This window comes from Echinops telfairi, unplaced genomic scaffold, assembly GCF_000313985.2.
Source record: "Echinops telfairi isolate 266 unplaced genomic scaffold, ASM31398v2 ScPeMD7_8;HRSCAF=38, whole genome shotgun sequence".
NCBI lineage: Eukaryota > Metazoa > Chordata > Mammalia > Afrosoricida > Tenrecidae > Echinops > Echinops telfairi.
Window position 1 is genome coordinate 2,789,283 of NW_022103905.1, and position 1,776 is coordinate 2,791,058.

The window sequence follows — 1,776 nt, forward strand, 5'->3', positions numbered from 1 at the left end:
GGGAGGGAGGGGAAAAATGAGGACTTAATGCTGGGGGCTTAAGTGGAGAGGAAATGTTTTGAGGATGACGAGGGCAATGAATGTACAAATGTGCTTTACACAATTGATGTGTGTATGCTTGTGATAAGAGTTGTATGAGCCCCTAATAAAACGATTAAAAATTTAAAAAAAAATAAAGCTCACATGCAGCAAGTGGTGGCGATTGTGGTGAATTTGTTTCGAGTTGGGATTGGCTCAGTCGTGTCAAAGTGTCCCAAAGTGAGACTCCGGTAACCATTTTGTCACAGCTTTAGTTTTGGTCAACTGTTCTTGCCTGAGCTATGGGGTATGCATTTAGTCCACCAGCTCACCTCTCTAACCTATCCAACTGAGTCAGTTTCCGGCTTTGACTCACAAACCACAGCCTTCTAGCAGAAACCCACTCATAACGATCTTGAAATAGTTGAAGTCCTGCAGGGCCCTGTTGCTCTTTTCCATATGCCTCCTAGAACCCTCCACCACCCGAGCCCTGCCTTTTAGCTGTTAGTTTTCAGACTCTGAGGTACAGGCAAATTCCCTTGGTAAAATAAACCACCTACTGCCATCGAGTTCAATTCTGACACAGTAGCCTTATAGGACAGGAGTGCTCCTTAGGATTTGTGAGACTATAAGTCTTTATGGGAGCAACCAGCTTCATCTTCCATAAATGCCAATCGCCCTTCTAGTGTAGACTAAGACTTACTGCCCTGATCCACGAGTCAGAGTGCTGAAGTCCAAGGACACACATTGTAAACAGGCAGGAAGACAGGTAAGAGCTAGAGAGGGTTCCTGCCTCATCACTTGTTTTCTCAGGGAAGCTTGATTCAAGATCACCTGCAAAGAAGTGTGGAGAAGTCTTTACCAAACGTCTCCCAATAGATAGCAGCTCCCGTCTCAGCAACACATTTTCCAAAGATGGGGACACATGCCTATCAAAGGCCAGCTTCCCCTGCCCCTCCATCTATCGTTTCTCCCTTTTTCTAAGACTTTGTTTCTTTCAAATTCTCCCCATCACCACCCTGCATTGCCTTCTCCCCTTCTAGTGTTTTCATTAGCAAACTGCTATAATCTTGTCCATTTTCAGAAAAAAACAATTTCCTTAACTCACATTGACCACGACTCTGACTTATTGCCAAGTCTCTCTGCATCCTTTCTAGCAAAAGGTAAAGTTGAATCTTCGTGGAATCCCTCTTTCCTCACCTCTATTCCCATCTTAATCCTTAAAGAGGCTGCCCCCTCCAGCACCCACCAAAATGGTTCAATCCCCTTGGAGTTTCCAATGATCCTATTGTTACAGGCAGTCACCTTCTCTGCCTTCATTCCAGCAGTTAATCTCTCTTGGCACACAGTACTTTCAACTTCAGTAACACCATTTCCCTAACCTTTCTACCAACCTCACAGGTAACTTGTTTCCTATATTTGCTCTTGTTCCTACATAATTTCTTCCACACTCCAGTCTTTAAATATTTGCATGCTGATCCCACCCCTTTCTTCGTGTGTATCCCTGACCTTTCCCTTTAAGGCCACTACCTGGGGGGCTCAACTTGAGTTGTTTAGAGGCCTCAAGTTTCAAGGGTCTAAAACACTGATGTTTTAACTCTCCACCAGTCAGGTTTCTTCTTAAGGGCCACCCATGGACTTTAGCTAATATCCTGGAGTCATCCCCGATTCTTAGCCACCCTCTTCTGGTCCATCAACAATGTCTGTCAAACTCTCACTTCCAAGACAGACTACAGACTTTTGCTCTCTATCACTACT

At 44.5% G+C, this 1,776-nt stretch overlaps 1 protein-coding gene across 1 annotated transcript in view; it reads right to left on the reverse strand.

Annotated features, from left to right (window-relative positions):
- SPG11 (SPG11 vesicle trafficking associated, spatacsin) overlaps positions 1–1,338 on the reverse strand; it is an 82,119-nt gene extending 80,781 nt beyond the window's left edge. Inside the window, exon 1 of the mRNA XM_045286459.1 lies at positions 1,127–1,338. Within this exon, the coding sequence (XP_045142394.1) occupies positions 1,127–1,338 (212 nt within the window). The remainder of the gene's footprint in view (positions 1–1,126) is intronic.
- Between the last annotated feature and the right edge of the window lie 438 nt (positions 1,339–1,776).